The sequence below is a fragment of the Ornithorhynchus anatinus genome, chromosome 19 (assembly GCF_004115215.2).
Source record: "Ornithorhynchus anatinus isolate Pmale09 chromosome 19, mOrnAna1.pri.v4, whole genome shotgun sequence".
NCBI classification, from domain to species: Eukaryota; Metazoa; Chordata; class Mammalia; order Monotremata; family Ornithorhynchidae; genus Ornithorhynchus; species Ornithorhynchus anatinus.
Genome location: NC_041746.1, coordinates 19751570 through 19774165, shown reverse-complemented (window position 1 = coordinate 19774165; position 22596 = coordinate 19751570). Strand labels below are relative to the sequence as shown.

General features: G+C 46.3%; 1 protein-coding gene across 4 annotated transcripts in view; it reads right to left on the bottom strand.

Moving 5' to 3' along the window:
• Positions 1–22596, bottom strand: part of CDK19 (cyclin dependent kinase 19) — a 258620-nt gene that overhangs the window by 79775 nt on the left and 156249 nt on the right. For all 4 annotated transcript variants that reach the window (XR_003753661.2, XM_029047094.2, XM_029047095.2 and 1 more), the window contains one exon: positions 14552–14692. Coding sequence is in view for 3 of the 4 variants with exons in the window: in XM_029047094.2 (XP_028902927.1) it covers positions 14552–14692 (141 nt within the window). In the remaining variant the exon portion in view is untranslated. The remainder of the gene's footprint in view (positions 1–14551; positions 14693–22596) is intronic.

The window sequence follows — 22596 nt, the reverse complement described above, 5'->3', positions numbered from 1 at the left end:
AAAATAATTCTATATTGAAAATTACAAAATACTATCTCAGTGAATTTTTTTTTATGGAAGGCTCTCTTTTGGGGAAAAAAAAATATCTGGTACCTTAACATTAGTACTGGGCTGTCTTGGTTACTGAGAAGGTGATTCTACATAAGTAACCTTTTTTCTTTACTAAACTATATTGCATGTATGGATGCAATATGATTAATCAGATACTGCACTAAAATATTATTTCATATTTTTTTCAAGGGTAGCTCAGGATAGATCAGTGTTTGAGAAAGCACAAACATTGCAGAATACTATAGAAGAATTCTGACCTTAGGTATTATACGACAATTTTAGGGGCCAGTGTTCTAACCTGCTAAAAGAAGCAAAATAGCATCAAGTGTTCCTCGGTGAGCCTCCCAAGAAGGTGAAATTTTATTGTTCACAGAAAAGCTCTTCGGGAAATAAAGGATTTAAATAAGTGGCAAGCTAGCTAAGGAAACCCAGAGGAGAAGTGTCAGGATTCTTTTTTCTTCCGATATATCTGTATTAGATCTGTCAGTCCATCGGTACTTAAAATGGTTCTGAAAAGTCATTTAGAGGTGACTTAGTCCAGGTTCCTACAGGGCCTATAAATTTTCTACATTAGAAAGAGAAGAATCTGTTATTACGCTAATAGAGTGCTGAATTTTTTTACTTCTGCCCATCATTCAGGACATTTGGCCCTCTTCATGCCACCTCGGTACCTCTCACCACAGACAAGGAGATCCTGAAGGGACAACATTCCAGTGGCCTCCGCAACACACTTTCTCTTATTAAAACCTGAGGCCTGGAAAAACATACAAAACATCCTAACCTGAAAAGAAATGGCTCTACTGGAAGAAGTCTTGGCAGCCAGGCATTGCCTGAAAAACTGGAAAAGCTCCTGGGGCTGGAAAGTATATCTGTTGAGCTTAGCAAGCTTTTCCTCAACATACGGACCACTAAGGAATGCCACAGGATCTCAAAGATGCCATCGTCATTCCCTCTCAAAGAAGAAAGGCAAAATATCAGATTGGGATGGTTATCAAGGAATCTCATTACTTACTTCTACACAGACAATACCCAATCTGGGTTAGGCCACAGAATGACCCAGTGGACGTAATGTTCGCTGCGGATCAACTTCAAGAAAATTGCCGAGAAAAGCACCAAGATCTCTGCAGAGTTTTCAGAGACTCTGAAGAAGCATTTGATACAATCACTAGATCTGGGCTCAGGAAATTATTTAGCCAAGTCATTTTGCTGCCTGGAAAAATTCAACAAGGTTCGAAAACCGCTTCATGATAGCCTGGTTCATGAAACCGCTTCATGATAACCGCTTTCATGAAAACCACTTCATGATAGGACAGAGCTGAGGCCCTTTCCTATCCATTTCCCATTGTCAAAGGACCCAGGTTTGTTCAGTTTATTCTACACAGCCATGTTGGAAGACACACAATTAATTAATGGTATTTATTGAGCACATACTGTGTACAGACCGCGTACTAAGTGCTTAGGAGAGTATAATATACAGAGTTGGTAGACACATTCCCTGCCTAGAGTGAGCCTACAGTCTAGAGGGGGAGACAGACATTAATATGAACAAATAAATTACAGATCTATATGTAACTTCTGGGGGGAAGGGAGAGGTGCCCAAAGGTTGCTGATCCAGTGCACAGATGATGCAGAAGGGAGAGGGAGTCAGGGAAAGAGAGCTTTGATCAAGTAAGGCTTCTTGGAGGAGACATGACCTTAATAAGGCTTTGAAGGTGGGGATAGTGAGGTCTGGTGTATATGTACAGGGAGGGGAGTTTTAGGCCAGTGGGCAGATGTGGGAAAGGGGTTGGTGGTGAGATACTCAAAACCGGGGCCCAGTGAGTAGGATGGTAGTAGAGAAGAAAAGTTTGTGGGGTGGATCAGTGAAGTAGATCAGTGAAGAAATGAAGGAGAAGGCAAGCTGACCGAGGGCTTTAAAGCCAATGGCAAGGAGTTTCTGTTTGATGTGGGGGTGGATGAGCAACCTCTGGAGTTCTTGAGGAGGTGGGAGACATGCAATAAATAGTTTTTGAGAAAGATGATCTGGGAAGCAGAGTAAAGTATGAACTGGAGCAGGGAGAGTCAGGAGGGAAAGAAGTCAGTGAGGAAACAGTGTGGCCTAGTGGAAAGAGTAGGGGCCTGGGAGTCAGAAAGACCTGGTTTCTAATCCCAGGTCTGCCAATTGCTTGCTGTATGGCCTTGGGTAAGTCACTTTGCTGTGCCTCTGTTTCCTCTACTGTAAAGTGGGTATACCTATTCTCCCTCCTACTTAGATTGTGAGCCCCGGCAGGACAGGAACTCTGTCTGACCTAATTGCCTAATTACCTCAGTGCTTAGAACAGTACTTGACACAAGTAAGTGCTTAACAAATACCAGAAAAGAAAGAAGAAAGAAAAGAAAGGATAAGCACAGTAGTGGTTTGGATGGAGAGGAAAGGGTGGATTTTAGTGATTTCAACAAAGTAGGACCACAAGATTTGGTGACAGACAGAATAGGTGGGTTGTAAGAGAAATATGAGGTGATGATAACACCAAGGTTATGAGCCTGTGAGATAGGGAGGACAGTGGTATTGTCTACAGTGATGGGAAAGGCAAGTGGAGGACAGGGTTTGGGTGGGAAGATAAGGAATTCTGTTTTGGACATATTAAGTTTGAAGTTACAGTGGGACATTCAGGGAGAGAAGTCCTTAAGGCAGAGGAATTGCAAGCCTGCAGAAAAGAAGAGAGGTCAGGGCTGGAGAGATAAATTTGAGAATCATCTTTGTAAAAGTGGTAGTTGAAGCTATAGGAATGAATGAGTTCTCCAAGGGAGAGATGCAGTGTGGCCCAGGGAATGAAGCACGGGCCTGGACGTCAGAAGGACCTGGGTTCTGATTCCAGGTCCACCACTTGTCTTGCTGTATGACCTTAGGCAAATCACTTCACTTCCTTGAGTCTCATCTGTAAAATGGGGATTAAGAATGTAAATCTCATGTGGGTCATGGACTGTGTCCAACCTGATTAGCTTGTAATAACAATCATAATAGTTGTAGTACTTATTATGCACTTTTCTAAGTGGTGGGGTAGATACATGTCAGTCAGGTTGGACACATTCCCTCTCCCACACGGTGCTCACACTCAATCCCCATTGTACAGGTGATGTAACTGAGACCCAGAGAAGTGAAGTGACTTGCCCAAGGTCACAGAGCAGACATGTGGCAGAGCCACGATTAGAGAAAGTCAGTCTCCTATCACTGAAGCTTTGCTCAACTCAACAGAGTTACACAGGGTTGGGCATGTGAGGAAAATGGACCACAGAGGGATAGCCAAACAACTGCTGTATGGTAAGGTCAAATTGAGGAAGGAGACCATTTTCTGGACACGATAAAATACAGCCTCAGACAATCCTGCATTTCCGCTGATAACTGGGAGTCATCACCATTGATAGATCAACAAGGCACACTGCAACATAAAAAGGAGCAAGAAGGGAAAAATGAAATGCCAGTCACCTCAAAAATCAAAAATAACAACACAAGGGAGCACCTTTCTGTGCTCATAATGTGGCCAGAACTGTCACCCCTCGTGCTCCTCCAACTCCCCTCCGTCCCCCAATATGCACACACTCTCTCCCTCTCTCAAACACGCATGTGAATTTTCACCATCAGTAGTCTCTTTAAGTTCAAAGGACAACTCTCTCTCTCTCTCTATATATATATATATAGTTTTAAATGAACCTTCAAAATTGTGATTTGAATTTTTATAGCATTCTTTTATTGTCATTTTGTTAAGGGAAATAGGATAAATTTACAAATTTGTAAACAAAACCTAGGAAGGACTATAATATTAAAGACTAATTTTATTTCCCCTTAAAGAGAACCATTGTGTGGGGGTACTGCCTGTTCAAAATAAACTTTTATTTATAGTTTTAATCATGGCCTGTTAATATTGCCAACAGCAAACAATGCATTTCTTTGTTGCCCTTTAGGAGTGGTTACAGTGCTGAAAAACAGAGATAAGATTTCCATTTCGCTAGCACGTAATCCAATCCAAAACACCCATTATAAAATATCTTAATAGAGGACAAGTACGTGTCTTAGGAAGGTTATTCGCCAACTAGCTCCAAGGTCACTAAGGGGACACAAAATTACGACTGAAATGCATCTCTAACACTGACAGGATAAATGTTACATTTGTGCCGTAGTTCTTTACTGTACATTACTCATCCTACTCCTAATTATTAGCATACTAATGTATAGCAATTTCATATTTACTGGAAAATAATTGATATGTGGAAGCAATTTACATGTTAATAAAGGTACTTAGCCATTTTAGTTCTTAATCTAGAGGTGACCATCTACATGCAAATCAAAATGCTCTTTAAAAGCTGACAGTACCCATGGTGAATACCCATGGTGAGAATGATCCACTCATCCCTAGATCACAGAAACTGTCCAAGACGTATTACACAGACACACTAGACTATTCCTTTGGCTCAAAGACAGTGCTGTCAATGGTGAGGGTGCATCTATATGTGTGAAGGTAATTGAAAGTGGATTTCTTGCACAGTGTACTTTCTGAGCCCCTTGCCATATGAGTGAGCTAAAGCACTGGTAACACTCCAATGACTCGGAGGGGAGAGATATGTCTTAGAACACGCAGATCGTGCACTTGAGTCATTTTTGCAGTAGAAGTGAAGGTCTGCACTGAGCTACCTAAACCCTTCCATCCAATACCTCTGAGTTGAAGACACTTTATAGGGTGACAAGGGACAATCTGTCTTTGAGACCTCAGCAGACCCCACTGTACTTTCTCCATTCCGTAAGTGATCCCTGAGTATGGTGATGGAGTCTTCCATCAGGATGTACACCTCTTCACAAATCCCATGGCCTAGTGGAAAGAGCACAGGTCTGGGAGTCTGAGGACCTGGGCTCTAATCCCAGCTCTGCCACTTGTCTGCTGTATGAGCTTGGGCAAGTCACTTAGCTTCTCTGGGCTTCAGTTATCTCATCTGTAAAATGGTTGATTGAAATTGGACTGTGTCCAACCCGATTAGCTTGTATGTAGATTGTTAGCAGTCTACCTCAGTGCTTAGTAAAGTGCCTGGAACAGAGTAAGAACTTAACAGATACCATTAAAAAAACGTGGGAAGTACAGAAGAGTTGATGAGTGCCTTAAGGTTAAAGGTAAGGAGTTACAGTTTGGTGTGGAGATGCACAGGCAACCGTCAGGGGTCTGTGAGGAGTGGAGAGATAGGCTTCAAATTTTTTTGAGAAAAATGATTTGGGCAGAAGAGTGAAGTATAGCCTGGAGAGGGGACAGGCTGAAGGTTGAGAGGTCAGTGAGGAAGACGATGAAGAAGCCCAAAGACAGAAGATACGGACTTGGACCAGCGTGGAGCAATTTGGACAGAGAGGAAGGGATGGATTCAAAAGATGTTGCGAAGGTAGAGCCAACAGGATTTGAAGATAGACTGATTATGTGGGCTGAAGGAGAGAACGAGTCCAGAATAATACCGAACTAATAGGCTTGCAAGACAGAAAGGATGGTAGTGTCTACAGTGATGGGAAAGTCAGGGGGAGGGCAGGGTTTGGGTGGGAAGATGAGGACCTCTGTTTTGAACACGTTTACCTTGTTACTGGTAGGACATCCAAGTAGCGGAACAAAAGTGAGACCGCAGAGGAGACAGGTCAGAGCTGGAGAGGAAGACTTGACAATTATTTTCGTAGAGATGGCAGTAGAGCCATGGGAACGAATGAGTTCTCTGAGAAAGTGGGGGTAAGTGGAAAATAGAAAGATGATCCAGAAGTGAGCCTACTGCACGGGGTGGGAAGTAGAAGAGAAGCCAGCAAATGAGGCTGAGGAGGAACCATTAGGGAGAGAAGGAGGAGAACGAGGTGAGGACAGTTCATTCAATAGTATTTATTGAGCGCTTACTATGTGCAGAGCACTGTACTAAGCGCTTGGAATGAACAAGTCGGCAACAGATAGACACAGTCCCTGCCGTTTGACGGGCTTACGGTCTAATCAGGGGAGACGGACAGACAAGAACAATGGCAATAAATAGAGTCGAGGGGAAGAACATCTCTTAAAAACAATGGCAACTAAATAGAATCAAGGCGATGTACAATTCATTAACAAAATAAATAGGGTAATGAAAATATATACAGTTGAGCGGACAAATACAGTGCTGAGGGGATGGGAAGGGACGGGGGAGGAGCAGAGGGAAATGGGGGGAAAAGAGGGTTAAGCTGCGGAGAGGTGAAGGAGGGGTGGTAGAGGGAGTAGAGGGAGAAGAGGAGCTCAGTCTGGGAAGGCCTCTTGGAGGAGGTGAGTTTTAAGTAGGGTTTTGAAGAGGGAAAGAGAATCAGTTTGGCGGAGGTGAGGAGGGAGGGCGTTCCGGAACCGCGGGAGGACGTGGCCCAGGCGTCGACGGCGGGATAGGCGAGACCGAGGGACGGTGAGGAGGTGGGCGGCGGAGGAGCGGAGCATGCGGGGTGGGCGGTAGAAAGAGAGAAGGGAGGAGAGGTAGGAAGGGGCAAGGTGATGGAGAGCCTTGAAGCCTAGAGTGAGGAGTTTTTGTTTGGAGCGGAGGTTGATAGGCAACCACTGGAGTTGTTTAAGAAGGGGAGTGAAATGCCCAGATCGTTTCTGCAGGAAGATGAGCCGGGCAGTGGAGTGAAGAATAGACCGGAGTGGGGCGAGAGAGGAGGAAGGGAGATCAGAGAGAAGGCTGACACAGTAGTCTAGCCGGGATATAATGAGAGCCCGTAGCAGTAAGGTAGCCATTTGGGTGGAGAGGAAAGGGAGGATCTTGGCGATATTGTTAAGGTGAAACCGGCAGGTCTTGGTAACAGATAGGATGCGTGGGGTGGACGGGAGAGACGAGTCAAGGACAGTGTCAGTGAGACGAAGTTTGGAGTGTGTTTCCAGGACAAGGGGATGGTCCACAGTGTCGAAAGCAGCTAAGCAGTTGAGGCAAGCGAGGCTTATAGGGAGCAGCACAGCAGTTGCCTACCTCTAGGCAGGTGTGGATATTCTGATCCCTGTTGGGGGCTAGTTTCCAACCCAACTTCCCACTGGCTACAGTTTTGATGAAGAAGTACGTAATTCGAAAAGTGTATCCCAAGCCTATCTTCATCACCAGCTTGTCCCATTGCATCCAGTGCTGTAATAGAGACTCCATGCAGAGTCAGTCAGTGGGCTTCCACCCTTCCTGAATTCCCATGGTCACGCAGGGCCACAGTCACAGGGGATATACTGAGGATGTGACTTGTAAATGACAAAGGAGTGACTGATTAGAACATTGTGATGGGCTGCCCAGGCCACAAGGGCACCCGAAGAGATATTACTGCAAGAGGCATGGTAGCCTTTCTTTCAGAAGGCACCAACCTTATCTAAGAGGTATTTCATTTGCCTGTTCTTTTCAGCACTCCTGGGAGTGGCTTGCTCACCTAATGATATCTCCTGGAACTAGGTCAACTCTAAGGCTGGTACAAACTGGAATGGTCAAAAGAAAGTGTTCAGTGGGATCCCAGTCTATGCCTATAAAAATTGATACCTTGGTCTTTCATGTGAAAGGCCTATCAAGCAGAGAAAGGATAATGAGATGGGTTAATGCAGGGTTTTAAATTAGTACAGTTCTCAATGCTTAGTACAGTGCTCGGCACATAGTAAGTGCTCAACAAATACCATTATTATTCTATTATTAATAACATATACCAGATTAGGGTCAGTTTACTGCTGGTTCAGGATATTGGTTTAAAGTTTCCACTGCATAATTCCTGTTTCTGTTACCTATTCCCTTCTTAAGAGCTTTAGGAGTTTTACTTGGATAGTTCTTTATATATTTGTGTGATAAACAACGCAACAGACAGTAAGCGTGCAATTAGAATAATGAGAAGCAGCGTGGCCTAGGAAAAGAGCACAGGCTGGGAGTCAGAAGAACAAATAGTACTGTTGTTATTTCTATGGAATGAAGAAATTGTATAATCAAAATATTAACTGTTTGCTTCATTTAACCTTTCTGAGTTCATCTTCCTCTGTGCCTTCCTTTTCTGTATTCAATTTCCCCCTCTCTTTGCTACTTCACTTACATGATTCTCAACAGCAAAAACTGATGATATTTCATACTTTTTGTAATTCTGGTGACTGCTTTCTGCATCTCCTGCAGGTATATATTAATCATGTTTCCCTAGAAAGTTTTAAAATTACTACGCTGATTTTGGAGACTAGATTCATTGCTCTTTTATAATGACTGAAATGAACCCTGCCAAAACAAAAGCGATAGCATCAAGGGGCTCAATGAAATGAAGTTCTATTTTTTTTTCCAACTCCCTTTACTGATTAAGATTTGGGCATTTTGTTGGGCACTTTCTTTAGCATTAAGTTTCACTGTATCTTCACTTCATTCATTCATTCAATTGTATTTATTGAGCACTTGCAGTGCGCAGAACACTGTACTAAGAGCTTGGGAGAGTACAATGCAACAATAAACAGACACATTCCCTGGCCACAACGGGCTTACAGACTAGAGGGGAGGAGACAGACATTAATATAAATAAATTACAGATGTGTAATAAGTGCTGTGAGGCTGGGAGGGGGGAAGAATAAAGGAAGCAATTTTTCTCCTTCAATTCTCTCCTTGACCCCCGTCAATCTGGCTTCTGTCTCCCTTCTCTCCATAGAAAATGCCCTCTCAAAGGTCACCACACTGATCTCCTTCTTGTCAAATCCAACAGCATCTACTCCATCCTAATCCTCCTCGACCTCTCAGCTGCCTTCAACACTGTGGACCACCACTTCTCCTGGAAATGTTATCCATCCTTGGCTTCACTGACTCTGTCCTCTCCTGCTTCTCCTCTTATCTCTCTGGCTGTTCATTCTCAGTCTCCTTAGTGGGCTCCTCTTTCTCCCACCCCCTACTGTGGTTGTTCCTCAAGGTTCAGTTCTGGGTCACCTTCTATTCTCCATCTACCCCCGCTTCCTTGAAGAACTCATTCACTCCCATGGCTTCAACTACCACCTCTACGTGTATGATACCCAAATCTACATCTCCAGTCCTGATCTCTCTCCTTCTCGGCAGTCTCGCATTTCCTTTTGCCTTCAAGACATTTCTACTTGGATGTCCTCCCATCACTTCAAGCTTAACATGTCCAAAACAGAACTCCTTATCTTCCCATCCAAACCCTGCCTTCCCCCTGACTTTCCCATCACTGTAGACGGCACCGCCATCTTCCTGTCTCACATGTCCAAAGCCTTGGCATTTCTCTCATTCAACCCACATATTCAATCCATCACTAAATCCTGTCAGTCCCACCTTCACAACATCGCTAAAATCCGCCCTTCCCTCTCCATCCCATCTGCTACCATGGTAATACAATCACTCCTCCTATCCTGCCTGCATTATTGCAACAGCCTCCTTGCTGACCTCCTAACCTTCGGTTTCTCCCCACTCCAGTCCATACTTGACTCCGCTGCCCAGATCATTTTTCTACAAAAACGCTCCAGACATGCCACCCCGCTCCTCAAAAAACTCCAGTGGTTGTCCATCCACCTCGGCATCAAACAAAAACTTCTCACCATTGGATTTAAAGCATTCCACCATCTTGCCCCTCCCAGCTCACCTCACTATTCTCGTTGTACAATCCAGCCCACACATTTCGCTCCTCTAATGCCAACCTTCTCACTGTGCCTCGATCTCACCTGTTTTGCTGCTGACCCCTAGCCCATGTCCTGCCTCTGTCCTGGAACACCCTCCCTCCTCAAATCCGACAATTATTATCCCCTCCTTCAAAGCCTTACTGAGAGCACATCTCCTCCAAGAGATCTTCCTGGACTAAGCCACTCCTTTCCTCTTCTCCCACTCCCTTCTGCATCAGCCTGACTCGCTCTCTTTCTTCTTCCCCCCGCCGGCCCCATAGCATTTAGGTACAGATCTGTAATTTATCTGTACTGATGTCTGTCTCCCCCCATCTCTAGACTGTAAACTTTTTGTGGGCAAGGACTGTGTCTATTTATAGCTGCATTGTATTCTCCCAAGCATTCAGCACAGTGCTCTACGTACAGTACGTGCTCAATAAATACCATTTAATGAATGAAGTCAGGGTGATGCAGAAGGGAGTGGGAGAAGAGGAAAGGGGGGCTTAGACAGGGAAGACCTCTTGGAGGAGTTGTGTGGAGGAGAAAGGGGTGGGGGAGAGTAATTATCTGTGGGATTTGAGGAGGGAGGGCATTCCAGACCAGAGGCGGGATGTAAGCAAGAGGTTGTTGGCTTAGATAGACAAGAATGAGGCACAGTTAACATTAGAGGAGTGAAGTGTGCTGGCTGGGTTGTAGTTTCAACAATAAGCTTTGGTGCCTTCCCCGATTCTATTTATTTGCTATTACTTTAATGAGATGTTCATCCCCTTGATTCTATTTATTGCCATTGTTCTTGTCTGTCCGTTTCCCCCGATTAGACTGTGAGCTGTCAAAGGGCAGGGACCGTCTCTATCTGCTACCGATTTGTACATTCCAAGCGCTTAGTACAGTGCTCTGCACATAGTAGCGCTCAATAAATACTATTGAGTGAATGAATAGGACAGTAGCGAGGTGAGGTTGAGGGGGAAAGTGATTTTGTGCTTTAAAGCCAATGATGAGAAGTTTTTGTTTGATGTGGAGGTAGATGAAAAACAACTGGAGTTTTGTGAGGAGCACAGTGACATGTTCGGAACATTTTTGTAGAAAAATGATCTGGTCAGCAGAGTAAAGTATGGACTGGAGTAGGGAGACACTGGAGGCTAGGTGGTCAGCAAGGAGGCTGATGCAATAATCCAGGCAGGATAGGCAGAGTGACTGTATTACGGGGTAGCATTTTGGATGAAGAGAAGAGGGTGGATTTTAGCGATGTTGTGAAGGTGGGACTGACAGGTTTTAGTGATGAATTGAATATATGGATTGAATGAGAGAGAGGAGTCAATGATAACGCCAGGGCTAGGGGCTTGAGAGATAGGAAGGATGGTGGGGCCTTCTACAGTGATGGGAAAGTTTCAGAGAGGACGGAAAGATAAGGAGTTCTGTTTTGAAATGTTAAGCTTGAGGTGACGGGAAGACATCCAAGTAGAGATGTCTTGAAGGTGGGAGGAAATGCAAGACTACAGAGAGGAAGAGATTCAGCAAGGTCTAAGTTTTAGAAACCTAGGGAAACATTGAATTTTTAAAAGTTCAGATGAATAAACCATTGCAAAAATGTTCATTTGACATTTGGACTCTTAGCTTTCATATGGGAAAACGATAAATTGACTAAAACTTGAAACATAAAGTCATTCATTGTGTGTTTAGTTCTAATAGATTCTAAAAATCAAAATGAATCTGACTTCATTTGGTTTAAGGAGTTACAGCTGAGAATAGGAGATGCTAATTTATTCAGGGACAGAAAACTGGACAATTGTACTTTTGAATTAAAAGTGCTTGATTTTCACTTTTCGTTATAAGGCCTATCACACTCAATGAGCATTTATGTGTAGGTGAAACTAGGAAATGAGTGACAACATCTTAGGTGCTTATTACTATTATTATCATCATTATTATATTTGTTAGGTGCTTACTTTGTATCAAGCACTGTGCTATGTCCTAGAATAGATACAAGCAGTATGGCTTAGTGGAAAGAGCACGGACTTGGCAGTCAGAAAACGTGGATTCTAATCCCGGCTCCGCCACCTATGTGACCTTGGGCAAGTCACTTAACTTCTCTGTTCCTCATCTGTAAAATGGGGATTAAGAGTGGGAGCTCCAAGTGGGACAACCTTATTACCTTGTATCTACCCCAGCGCTTAGAACAGAACTTGGCACATAGTAAGCACTTAACAAATATCATCATTATTAATATTACAAGTTAATTAAGTTGGAGATAGTCCCTGTTCCACATGAGGCTCATAGTCTAAGTAGAAGGGAGAACAGGCACTGAGCCCCCATTTTACATATGGAAACTGAGGCCCAGGGAAGTTATGAATTTAGAAGTTAGAGAAGGAGCGTGACTCAGTGGAAACAGCACAGGCTTGGGAGTCAGAGGTCATGGGTTCAAATCCTGCTCAGCTGCTTGTCAGCTCTGTGACTTTGGGCAAGTCATTTCTCTGTGCCTGAGTTGCCTCATCTGTAAAATGGGGATTAAGACTGTGAGCCCCATGTGAGACAACCTAATCTCCCTGTATCTACCCAGCGCTTAGAACAATGCTTTGCACACAGTAAGTGCTTAACAAATGTCATTATTATTATTATTATTTTATTTTAAGAGAAGCAGCATGGCTCAGTGGAAAGAGCACAGGCTGGGGAGTTAGAGGTCATGGGTTCAAGTCCCAGCTCTGCCACTTGTCAGGTGTGACTTTGGGCAAGTCACTTAACTTCTCTGTGCCTCAGTTACCTCAACTGTAAAATGGGTGTTAAGACTGTGAGCCCCACATGAGACAACCTGATCACCTTGTATCCTCCCTAGCGCTTAGAACAGTGCTTTGCACATAGTAAACGCTTAACAAATGCCATTATTATTATTATGAGACTTGCCCAAGATCACAGAACTGGCAACTGACAGAGGCAGAATTAAAACCCAGGTCCTCTGACTCCTGGGCCTGTGGTCTTTCCACTAGGTTATGTTGCTCCTCTTTCCAAGGCAAATGTCTCCTTTCATGGTTTTGGGGGCAGACAACAGAATCAGACTTTGGCAATTCCCACAAAATCTAATCATGCTGCCGTAGAATTGTAGTCCTTTCCACGTGTGTTGAAGATCAGATAAATCCATCAGGTTCTTCAGGATTTTCACAAGTGACAAAAGAAATGTTGTATGAGGGCCCTTTTTATTAATTCTTGAAATTTGGACCCAGTAAATATTTCCTGATAAGAACTCATAGTCTTGTCAGTACTTTTATCCCAGAACTCTTAGCTCTACCCTGCTCTATTATGTTAAAAACATCCTTTTCTGCCCCTGTATTTACATTACGCATTTCAAATATTTGTACATTTCTGCCTTTCATTCCTTGCCACTTAACCATACCAAATTTATCTAGCTTCTTTAATTTTCGTTATAAAGAAATTCCTTAATGACCTTAATCATTATTAGAATTCTATTTGAATTATCTCTAATTTATGTATAAAATTCTGGAAGTCAGTTACCCTAAACAAAACACTGTATTGTAAATTTCATCAGAGCAAAATCTTGCAGCGTGAAATATCAACACCCACGTCTAGTGACATGATTTCTCTTCACCTTATGCCGTAAACAGTACTGGCTTTTTATGGTCTGAAAACCTGACTGCAAAATCATGTCTTAATTTGTTGTGCCCATATATTCCGAAATCTCTAGTATACTATTTCTGGGCTTCTCTCAATTACCAAAAAGGTACAGATCTGCCAGAAGCCTCCAAAATAGGAAGAGCTAATACTAATAGCTGTAATCAATTTTTTTTTTTACCCAGTTGTGGATCTTTAGAAATTACTCATCTAGAAAGCTAAAATAAATGACACCATCACACTTTGACTACCAAACCTATTTTTATATGGGTTATTATTAAACACGTCACCTCTCCCAGCAAACTCTCAACCCAACAGTGTTTTCACTTGAAGTCCTTTGGTACATATAATGTAAGTAAAATCTTTGTTCTTGTAAGGTAAGTTGCCAAATCGCAACTTTCTGGTATCCCTAGCAGCCTGTTTAGGATAAGCGAGAGGAATCAAAAGAGCACTGCCATATTAAATACTGTGTTGCCTAAAATACAATTATACTGACAGCTAACAGAAGTATCCTGTGGTTGTGATGATCATTATAACTAATGCGTGCGTGCATACGAGCACACACACAAAAATGTCAGTTGAAGTTGAAATTGATCCCTGAGATAGTGGTCTCTCCCTACTCCAGCCCAAACTTCATTCTCCAGCCCAGATCATTTCTTGAAAAAATGTTCAGTCCACGTCTCCCCACTTCTCAAGAGGCCTTACCCTTTTAAGCCCTCTTTTCCCTGGCTCCCTCTCCCTTCTGCATCATCTACGCATTCGGATCTGTGTGAACTTTGTGCATTTCGTATTTGCCCCACAGTCCAAAAGAGTTATTCAGGTCCTGTGACTATATTTTGGGGAAGCTAAACCATCTCATTTGGCAATTTACTGTTAACTGGAAACTCCATGAGGGACAGGATCTGTGCCTGACTTGATTAACTTACATCTACCCCAGAACAATGCTTGACACACACTAAGTGCTTAAGAAGTACTCTAAAAAAAAAAAGTTTCCATTCAGATTGCGTTGCCTAACAAATAAACACCAGTTGAGAGATTTAGTGTTCGATTATATTAGCATTTGCCACCCTTTTACCAGGTTCCAGTGTATATATCAAGGATAAAAACAATAAGAAATGTTTGTTTTATCTGGGAAACTCTCTGCTGAGTCAGCAACAGTAATAGGAACCGAGACCAGGATCAATGTGAAATATTATTTCTGATATTTTCCGAATTTTGAAGATATTAGTACTTATTAAACCAGCATTATTCAGCATGATTCAGGCAAAATGTAGAGTACTTACCAGATCTCGATGAAGCACCCAGTTTGCATGGAGGTAATGAATTCCATCAAGGATCTGGTAGAGTAGCGATTTGACCATAGATCTTGGCAACTGCATGGGCTTTTTATTTGCTTTTGAAGCACGATGATACTTGATAATGTGCTAAAAATTAAAATAGTAAGACTACTTTAATAGTGTGGAGCAAAAAGTTTCATAAAACAAGACCACGGTCAGGTTGCGATTACTGTGTCGGTCAAATCCTTTTCAACATTTATTGACCGTGAGTGATAAATACAGAAAAGGATTTGACTGGCAACACCAGGAATGACAAATACAATTTTAAAATGCTGCCTCCCAAGGTATGTCTTGACTAACTCCCTCCCTGATCAGGCCATCCCATTATCTACCCACAGCGCAAATGTCTATGTCAGTTCAGTTATTTCTCTTATCATATTTCTTATTACTTGGTTTGTGGCTCACTGTACTTATGTGTTCCCATCTTGTTGGGTAGGAGTTTTGTCTTGCCATCTCCTTCCTTCTTTGAGTGGGTTTCTTGCTCCAGAACTCACCTTCCCATGTGCAATACTTCCGTTATTTGCCATTACCACGGGAGTCAATGGCGGACTCAGTGCAAGAATAACAGGTTTGCTAACACTAACAAGAGAAAAGAAACCCAACCCCATCCCCAACTCTCCTTCTTTTACCTATTAGCTCTCCTTACCTGGTATTCCCCAGCTTTCTCTCTCAGTTGCCTCCAAACTACCCTATTGGTCAGCCAATCGATAGTATTTATGGAGTGCTTATTGTGTGCAGAGCACTGTTCTGACCCTTGGGAGAGTACAAGAGAACCAGTGAAGATGATCTCTGCCTTCCAGAAGCTTAAAATCTAGGGGTGGTTTGGGTGGGTGACAGACTCTAAAATATACTACAGATAGGAGGAATAATAATAATAATAATAATGGCACTTTTAAGTGCTTACTATGCACTGATCACTGAAATAGACGTGAAGTTATCAGATCAGAGTCCCTAATACACAAAGGTCTCCCAATCCAGGGAATACACTTACCCAATCTGTTTCACTGTACTCTCAAAAGACACTTTAGTACTGTGTTCTGCACACAGTAATGGCTCAAGCAATATGATTGATCATTCAATAGTATTTATTGAGTGCTTACTAGGTGCAAAGCACTGTACTAAGCACTTGGAATGTACAATTTGGCAAGAAATAGAGACAATCCCTGCCCAATGAGGGGCTCACGGTCTAATCGGGGGAGCCTGATCGACTACTAACTGCATTTTACAGCTGGAGAGCCAAAGCCTAAAAAGGTTAAAGGACAGTCCTAAAGTCACAGCAGGCCAGTGGCAGAGGTGGAACTGAAACCCAGGTCTTGTGACTCTCAATGCTGTGTGCTTTCCACTAAGCAAAGAAGGAAAGGGGTATCAATCAATCATTGGTATTTATTGAGCACTTACTGTGTGCAGTACACTGCATTAAGTGCCACATACATGTATACACTTCTCCTGGAAACACTATCTCGTCTTGGCTTCTCAAGCCCAATCCTCTCCCAATTCTTCTCCTACTTCCGACTTCTCTGACCAGTACTTTTCTGTCTCTTCTGTTGGTTCTTCTTTTGCCTCCCACTTCCTGACTGTGGGTATCCCTCAAGATTCTGTTCTGTTGTGCTCTTTTCAATGCTCTCTTGAGGACTCACGTGCTTTACACAGCTTCAACTACCACATCAACGTTATGACCCCCCAAATCATTGGCCCTAACCTCTCTCCTTATCTGTAATCTTGCATTTCCTCCTGTTTCCAAGATACTCTTAAATGGATGCCCCACCAGCACTTCACTCTCAATATGAACAAAACTGAACTATTTATCTTCTATTTCAAATCCTCTCCTCCACCTACCTTTCCCACCTCAACTTACAAGACCAACATCTTCCCCAGATCTCAAACCTATAACTTTGACTCCTCCCTCCTTCTACCCCCATATTCAGTCTGACATCAAATTTTGTCAGTGCTTCTTCCACATTCCCAAATTCTACCCCATCCTCTCTGTCCAGATGGCCAGCAAAGCCCAGGCACTTGCCATGTTTCCACATCACTATTCTCACAGGCAAGTTAAGTCCCTATTTTCCCATGGCTCCTGGTTGCCCTTAAATCTACCCCTCCTCCTGGGCCTGGTACTGGATATTTGGCAGTCTCAGGGAGGGAACAGCAGCTAGGGAAGGCACCAGTCCATCGATTAAATATGTTGTAAAAATTAAGAAAACATTACCAAGGAAGGAGGGACAGACACATGCATTTGGAAAAGAAGTACAGAGGAAACTTGATAGCTATAGGTACATGGAGAAAAACTTAAAGCCACACTATGCAGGATGGTGTGAAGACAGTTTAAAGAAGGTTGGGGAGAGTGAGATCGGTGTGTGGGAGGAGGGGGAATTACTTTTTTTTTTAAGTATTTAAGTGTATATTATGTGCCAGGTACTGTACTGAGTACTGAGGTAGATACAAGCTAATCAGGTTGGACACAATCCATGACCCACGTGGGGTTCATGGTCTTGATCGTCCTTTTGCAGATGAGTTAACTGAGGCAAAGAGAAGTTAAGGGACTTGCCCAAGGTCACAAGGCAGACAAGTGGATTACTTGATGTAAAACTCAGAAACCCTATTTGTGAAAATTTTCTGGCTCAATATGAATTAAAGAATATGGCTTTGTTACTCATCTGTAATTGAGTAAAATGTTTGGGGAACTGTTTTGAAAAATAAGGTACCTGACCTGGGATCATGAACCAATCTCCATTTACACCATTATTCCTAGGAGAAAATCGATTCCGACCTACCAGTGTTTTGAATTAGGACACTGTTTTCAAGAACCAATTATTAAGTTCAAGATCTGCCTAAATTTCAGAGAGTGACCTTAGGGGTGTACAGATCCCAGCATGCCCAAAGCAGAGCTCTACAGGGACCATCATCTGAATCATTCCAAGATCACACAAACTACACACCTACTGCTCTGAAAAGTGGCCTCCAAACTGCTAAGATAGCTACATTTTAAGCACCTAAAAGTTGAAGACATCCACGGCAACAGTACAACAGCTCTACTGGAACAAGAAACTTTCATTCATTCATTCAATAGTATTTATTGAGCGCTTACTATGTGCAGAGCACTGTACTAAGCGCTTGGGATGAACAAGTCGGCAACAGATAGAGACGGTCCCTGCCGTTTGACGGGCTTACAGTCTAATCGGGGGAGACGGACAGACAAGAACAATGGCACTAAACAGCGTCAAGGGGAAGAACATCTCGCAAAAACAATGGCAACTAAATAGAATCAAGGTGATGTACAATTCATTAACAAAATAAATAGGGTAACGAAAATATATACAGTTGAGCGGACAAGTACAGTGCTGTGGGGATGGGAAGGGAGAGGTGGAGGAGCAGAGGGAAAAGGGGAAAATGAGGCTTTAGCTGCGGAGAGGTAAAGGGGGGATGGCAGAGGGAGTAGAGGGGGAAGAGGAGCTCAGTCTGGGAACGCCTCTTGGAGGAGGTGATTTTTAAGTAAGGTTTTGAAGAGGGAAAGAGAATCAGTTTGGCGGAGGTGAGGAGGGAGGGCGTTCCAGGACCGCGGGAGGACGTGACCCAGGGGTCGACGGCGGGATAGGCGAGACCGAGGGACGGCGAGGAGGTGGGCGGCAGAGGAGCGGAGCGTGCGGGGTGGGCGGTAGAAAGAGAGAAGGGAGAAGAGGTAGGAAGGGGCAAGGTGATGGAGAGCCTTGAAGCCTAGAGTGAGGAGTTTTTGTTTGGAGCGGAGGTCGATAGGCAACCACTGGAGTTGTTTAAGAAGGGGAGTGACATGCCCAGATCGTTTCTGCAGGAAGATGAGCCGGGCAGCGGAGTGAAGAATAGACCGGAGCGGGGCGAGAGAGGAGGAAGGGAGATCAGAGAGAAGGCTGACACAGTAGTCTAGCCGGGATATAACGAGAGCCCGTAATAGTAAGGTAGCCGTTTGGGTGGAGAGGAAAGGGTGGATCTTGGCGATATTGTAGAGGTGAAACCGGCAGGTCTCGGTAACGGATAGGATGTGTGGGGTGAACGAGAGGGACGAGTCAAGGATGACACCGAGATTGCGGGCCTGCGGGACGGGAAGGATGGTCGTGCCATCCACGGTGACGGAGAAGTCTGGGAGCGGACCGGGCTTGGGAGGGAAGATGAGGAGCTCAGTCTTGCTCATGTTGAGTTTTAGGTGGCGGGCCGACATCCAGGTGGAGGCGTCCCGGAGGCAGGAGGAGATGCGAGCCTGAAGGGAGGGGGAGAGGACAGGGGCGGAGATGTAGATCTGCGTGTCATCTGCGTAGAGATGGTAGTCAAAGCCGTGAGAGCGGATGAGTTCACCGAGGGAGTGCGTGTAAATGGAGAACAGAAGAGGGCCAAGAACTGACCCTTGAGGAACTCCGACAGTTAAAGGATGGGAGGGGGAGGAGGCTCCAGCATAGGAGACCGAGAATGATCGGCCAGAGAGGTAAGAGGAGAACCAGGAGAGGACAGAGTCCGTGAAGCCAAGGTGAGATAAGGTATGGAGGAGGAGGGGATGGTCGACAGTGTCAAAGGCAGCAGAGAGGTCAAGGAGGATCAGAATGGAGTAGGAGCCATTGGATTTGGCAAGAAGGAGGTCATGGGTGACCTTAGAGAGAGCAGTCTCGGTAGAGTGGAGGGGACGGAAGCCAGAGCGGAGGGGGTCTAGGAGAGAATGGGAGTTAAGGAATTCTAGGCATCGATTGTAGACGACTCGTTCTAAGATTTTGGAAAGGAAGGGTAGTAGGGAGATAGGACGATAACTGGAGGGGGAAGTGGGGTCAAGAGCGGGTTTTTTTAGGATGGGGGAGACGTGGGCATGTTTGAAGGCAGAGGGGAAGGAGCCCTTGGAGATTGAGTGGTTAAAAATAGAAGTTAAGGAAGGGAGGAGGGCAGGGGCGATGGTTTTAAGAAGGTGAGAGGGAATGGGGTCCGAGGCGCAGGTGGAGGGGGTGGCACTTGCGAGGAGGGAGGAGATCTCCTCTGAGGATACTGCAGGGAAGGATGGGAAAGTAGGGGAGGGGGTTGTTGGGGGGGAGGGGAGAGGCGGAGGGGTGACTTTGGGGAGCTCAGACCTGATCGTGTTGATTTTCATGAGGAAATAGGTGGCCAGATCATTGGGGGTGAGAGATGGGGGAGGGGGAGGAACAGGGGGCCTAAGGAGAGAGTTAAAGGTCCGGAACAATCGGCGGGGGTGACGGGCACGGGTGTCGATGAGGGAGGAGAAGAAGCTTTGCCTGGCGGAGGAGAGGGCAGAGTTAAGGCAGGAAAGGATAAATTTGAAGTGTGTGAGGTCGGCTTGGTGCTTGGACTTTCGCCAGCAGCGCTCAGCAGCTCGAGCATAGGAGCGTAGGAGGCGGACGGAGGAGGTGATCCAGGGCTGTGGGTTAGTGGAGCGAGAGTGGCGGAGGGAAAGGGGGGCGAGAGAGTCGAGATGAGTAGAGAGGGTGGAGTTGACAGCGGAGACCCGCTCGTTGAGAGTGGGAAGAGAGGACAGGGAGGCAAGGTGAGGAGAGATGCTATTGGAAAGACGGATGGGATCGAGAGAGCGGAGGTCTCTGTGGGGCAGTAGCGAAGATTTGCAGGGGGAGGGAGTGTGAGAGATGAGGCAGGTGAGAAGGTTATGGTCAGAGAGAGGGATTTCAGAGTCGGTGAGTGAGGAGATAGTGCAGCGGTAGGAGATGACGAGATCGAGGGTGTGACCGAGTCGGTGAGTGGGCGCGGTATGGTGGAGGAGGAGGTCGGCAGAGTCGAGGAAGGATAGCAGGCGGGCGGCAGAGGAGTCGTCGGGTACATCCGTATGGATGTTGAAGTCTCCAAGGATCAGAGTGGGCAGAGAGAAGGAGAGGAGGAAGGTGAGAAAGGGGTCAAGGTGGTTGAAGAAGTCGGAGGTGGGACCGGGAGGGCGGTAGATGACGGCGACAAGTAACTGGAGTGGGTGGTAGAGGCGAATGATATGGGCTTCGAAGGAGGGGAAGGAGAGGGAGGGGGGAGGAGGGATAGTGCGGAAGCGGCATCGGGGCGAGAGGAGGAAGCCGACGCCTCCTCCCTTACCGGTGAGTCTGGGGGAGTGGGAGAAGGAGAGGCCTCCGCTGGAGAGAGCGGCGGCGGAGACCGTGTCTTCGGGAGAGAGCCACGTTTCCGAAAGGGCGAGGAGGAGGAGAGAGCGGGAGAGGAAAAGGTCATGGATGAAAGGTAGCTTGCCTGTAATAGAGCGGGGGTTCCAGAGGCCACACTTGAAAGTAGCTGTGGGTGCAAGGGGAGGAGGGGGGGAAGGGCGGGGGGAGGGGAGGGTTTGGATGGGAAGGAGGTGGCGGGGCCCTGGACGAGGAGAGGGGGATGAGGGGTGGCGGTGGGACAAGAGGACTGGGATGGGGCATGAGTGGGGAAGAGAGAAGGGGGAAGGGGGTGAAGAGGGGGTTTGGTGGGGGGAAGAGTAGGGGGAGGGGGAAGAGGGGTAGCGCTGGTAAAGTGGGGTTCTAGGGCGGGAGAGAGGAGGGGGGGAGGAGACAGAGGAGAGAGCGGGAAAGAGCTGAGCGAGAGAGGGGAAGGGGAAGGGGAGGATAGGAAGGGGCGGGAGGGGGGAGGGAGGAAGGAGGGACATGGCGAGGCCAGAGAGGTGGGTGGCAGCACTGACAACAATAAACAGTAATAAACGAAATCTGTAATATAGCAACATGATACAATATGATACAATACAGTGGTGCTAATATAGCAACATGATACAGTATGATACAATATAGTCGTGTTAATAAAAGGGGTGATGACCAGGGTCGGGGGTAGACTCGATTAAGGGGTGACCTGATCAAATTCAAAATCAGACGACAATAAACAATAAAAAGCGAGATCGCAAATATAGCAACATGCTACAGTAAGGCACACTACAATAGTGTTAATAAGCAGGCGATGACCAGGGTCGGGGGAAGAGCCGACCCTACCCGATCAGACTCAAAGTCAAGCGGCCAGCGGCCGAGAGAGTCCGAGAGCTCATGACCAAATAACCCTGTGGCGGCGGGGGGGCCCTGAGGTTGTCCGGGGTGGGTGGCGGCCGTAGGCGGTGGCTAAGGTAAGGTAACATGGTGAGAACAAGGACGTCGTCGCCTGGGGCGGGGGCGGGAGAGATGAATCCCCTCAAGAGGGAAGAGGGAGTGAGGCCTTCCCAAAATGGCCGCCTCAGGCAGAGTGGGGGCTTCCCAAAATGGCCGCCTCAGGCGGAGTGGGGGAGCGGTTGGGGAGCACAATGTCCCCGGGCCCGAGCAGGGGGACACAATGTCCCCCGAGGACACAATGTCCTTGGGGCCGAGAAGGGGAGCACAATGTCCCCAGGATCGAGAAGGGGAGCGCAATGTCCCCGGGCCCGAGCGGGGGGGGGGGGGGGGGGGGTGGACTGGAAGCTGGTGGCTGGGGGTCTGTGGGGGTGAAGATCCGTAGTGTCGGAGTTCCCGAGCGGGGGTGCGGAGATCCAGGTTGTGAAAGGCTGAGGCGGGCGCGGGTCCGAACAGTCCGAGGCTCAGCTCCCCGGTGGAGGCGGAGGAAGCGCAGATGAGTCAGCAAGCGGTAGGCGAAGGGGGCTTGTCGGGAATCGGGGCAGGGGCCGGGTGGGCCGAGGCTGCGCCTCAGGGGAGCAGAGATCCCAAGCCCACGAGGTAATGGCTCCAAGGGTCCGGGCGATGACAAGGCTCAGCTTCCCGGGAGAGGGGGGGTGGTCTCGGCGTGGATGAGTCGGTGGTCGGCGGCCAAAAAGCCGCTAAAGTCGGCGGTCGGTGGCCAAAAGGCTGCTAAAGAGCTAGGCTGGAAACGGGGGGCAGGCAGCCCAAGGAACCACCCCTGGGAGGAGAGCTCCAGAGTCCATGTGGTGGTCGATTCGGCTGGGAAGAGGGGGCCCGGCGGTCTGAGACTTACCCCCAGGGGAGCAGAGATCCCGGGCCCACGTGGTAATGGCTCCAAGGCTCCGGGCGATGACAAGGCTCAGTTTCCCGGGAGAGGGG